Source organism: Triticum dicoccoides, chromosome 3B (assembly GCF_002162155.2).
Source record: "Triticum dicoccoides isolate Atlit2015 ecotype Zavitan chromosome 3B, WEW_v2.0, whole genome shotgun sequence".
Classification (NCBI taxonomy): domain Eukaryota; kingdom Viridiplantae; phylum Streptophyta; class Magnoliopsida; order Poales; family Poaceae; genus Triticum; species Triticum dicoccoides.
In genome coordinates, this window is record NC_041385.1 from 777,702,885 (window position 1) to 777,705,775 (window position 2,891).

Here is a 2,891-nt window from a genome sequence, read left to right on the forward strand (position 1 = left end):
CCACCCCCTCCCGAGACGCCCGGGCCCACCGTATCTCCTCTGTGTCCCGCGCCCACCTCGCCCGCTCCCAGCTCGCCAGCTGGTTCTCCAACCACCTCCGACCCCACCAACTCCCAGCCGTCCTCTCCTGATACGCTGCCTGCCCGCACACTCCCGCCTCGCGCCGTTCCCGTAGCACCTCCCAAAAATCTCCACAACATGCGCATAAGGGCCAAATCCGGCTTTCTTCAACCTCGGAAGCTCATGGCACTGACCACGTCTCCCTCCTCTATCTCACCCATCCCACGCAACTACAAAACAGCCCTCAAAGACCCTAACTGGTATAATGCTATGCTTGAAGAATTTAATGCTTTGGTGCAAAACAACACGTGGTCTTTGGTTGCTTGTCCCGCAGGTGTCAACTTGGTGTCAGGGAAGTGGATATTTCGTCACAAGCTGCATCCCGATGGCTCCCTCTCTCGCTACAAAGCTCGTTGGGTGCTCCGGGGTTTCACCCAGCAGCCCGGCGTGGACTATGTCGAGACCTTCAGTCCGGTGGTGAAGCCGGCAACCATTCGCGTCATCTTGAGCGTCGCCGTCAGCAACAACTGGGCCATCACCCAGCTCGACGTCAAGAACGCGTTCCTCAATGGGACGCTCGACGAGGTCGTCTACAGCCAACAACCTGCCGGCTTCATCGACACCGCACACCCCACGGCCGTGTGCAAACTTCACAAGTCCTTGTACGGGCTTAAACAGGCGCCGCGCGCCTGGTTTCAGCGGTTCACCTCCTTCCTCCTCACGCTGGGGTTTGTGGCCTCGCGCAGCGAATCCTCGCTCTTCATACTCCGCCGTGGAAATGCGGTGGCCTACCTCCTCTTATACGTCGATGACATAATACTCACTGCCAGCAACCCCGACCTGCTCGCCGCCATCACCACCGCCCTCACCACCGAGTTCTCTATGACCAACCTCGGCGATCTCCACCACTTTCTTGGCATCAACGTCCAACGCAGCGCGCGTGGCTTCTTCCTCTCCCAGCAGCAGTACACCCTCGAGATCCTCGACCGCGCTTCCATGCTAAATTGCAAACCCATAGCCACCCCCGCCGACACCAAAGCAAAGCTCTCCGCCACCGCTGGTGCTCCCGCTCCGGACCCATCGCTCTTCCGCACCCTCGCCGGTGCCCTGCAGTACCTTACTCTCACCCGCCCTGACATTGCTTACGCCGTCCAGCAGGTTTGCTTGGTCATGCACTCGCCCTGCGCTCCTCATGTCGCCCTCCTCAAACGCATCCTTCGCTACCTACGCGGGAGTGCTCATCTCGGACTGCATCTCCAGTCGTCGTCGTCATCCCAGCTCGTGGCATACACCGAAGCTGATTGGGCCGGGTGCCCTGACACCCGCCGATCTACTTCAGGGTATTGCACGTACCTTGGGGACAACCTCATCTCCTGGTCATCGAAGCGACAAGCGACGGTGTCCCGATCCAGCGCGGAGGCGGAGTATCGGGCGGTTGCCAATGCAATGCGGAGTCGTGCTGGCTCCGCCAGCTTCTGCAGGAGATCGGGCGGCCGCCTGAACGTGCAACGATCGTCTACTGCGACAACATCTCCGCCACGTACCTCTCCTCAACCCCGTCCAGCACCAACGGACCAAGCACGTGGAGATCGATCTGCACTTTGTTCATGATCGTGTGGCATTTGGAGATGTCCGTGTTCTTCATGTTCCATCCTCCTCGCAGTTTGCCGACGTCTTCACGAAAGGGTTGCCGACCAGCATTTTCCTGGAGTTCCGATCCAGCCTCAACGTCGTCGCAGACCCCGTTTCAGCTGCGGGGGGCTGTTGGAAAACGGCTGCCACGACTACCTCTACACCAACCTGACCGAGTCTCACGCTCCTCTGGATAGCTCTCCACGACGCACGCCTATCGTGCGTCTGTTACGCACGATGGCCTCCTGAGGCGCTCCTGCTGTTGTACTCTCTGGTGTATAAATTGTACTATTGACTGTTGATCAATACACGGTGAAATCCACCTTACATCTTTGACTGCATGAGGAAGAAGATGAACAAGGGTGGGCAGGTTTGAGGAGTAAGATGAATCCAGAGCTGTATCTAAATAATATATACATATACATGCATCCATATACGTATAGGATAGGAGCTGCGAGTAGCAGCACCCAGCCGCAGCAAGGGTCTAACAAAAACGTCAGGTTGTAGTTTCTGAAGTGTGCTACAAACAAATTTATTTTCTAGATTTAATGCGAACACATGAAGGACATAACCATGAAACCGAATCAAACAACTAGCTAGCTAGGGTTCATACCTCGGATTTGGAGGGGGGAATCGGGAGAAGAGATGCTGATTGCCAACTTGCCGTAGGTCCTGTTGGCCTCCTTGCCCATTAACCCTGCGTGTAGAGAGGGAGTCAGAGCAGAGCGGAGAGAGAGACGAGGGCCGACTCGGTTCTCCGCCGCCGTGCCGTTCCGGAGAGAGGCCCTGCGAGACAGAGGACGAGCCCAGAGACAGAGGAGATTATAAAGGGAGAGTGAGAAGAAAAGGGCGCAGCTTTGACCTGGAATCCCTTCCCGCCGCCGCCGCCAGCCCAGGCAGCACCACACGGAGCAGAGGCGGGGGACGTCCAGAGGCGGGCGACGCCCGTCACGTCCAATCAACTTCTTCTTTTGAGGGGAGTCACGCCGAATCAACTGCCTCGCCGAACCACGCGCTGACACTGGGAAAGATGCGAGCCTACGGACGTTCGGGACGACGCGACGCGTTATCCGGCTCATAACTCCAGCCGCCTCCTCCACCGTCAGATAAGACACGATCGAGCGACACAGCATCCGCCTCGCATTCCAATGAATCGCAACGCTGTCCTTGTTTCAGAAAACATAGTACTAGAAGATGTT

At 57.4% G+C, this 2,891-nt stretch overlaps 1 protein-coding gene across 1 annotated transcript in view; it reads right to left on the reverse strand.

The window, feature by feature from the left end:
* LOC119282190 overlaps positions 1–2,618 on the reverse strand; it is a 14,429-nt gene extending 11,811 nt beyond the window's left edge. The window contains exons 1-2 of the mRNA XM_037562505.1: positions 2,555–2,618; positions 2,306–2,389 (exon numbers count right to left, since the gene is read on the reverse strand). Of these exons, the coding sequence (XP_037418402.1) occupies positions 2,306–2,384 (79 nt within the window). The 5' untranslated portion in view covers positions 2,385–2,389; positions 2,555–2,618. The remainder of the gene's footprint in view (positions 1–2,305; positions 2,390–2,554) is intronic.
* Between the last annotated feature and the right edge of the window lie 273 nt (positions 2,619–2,891).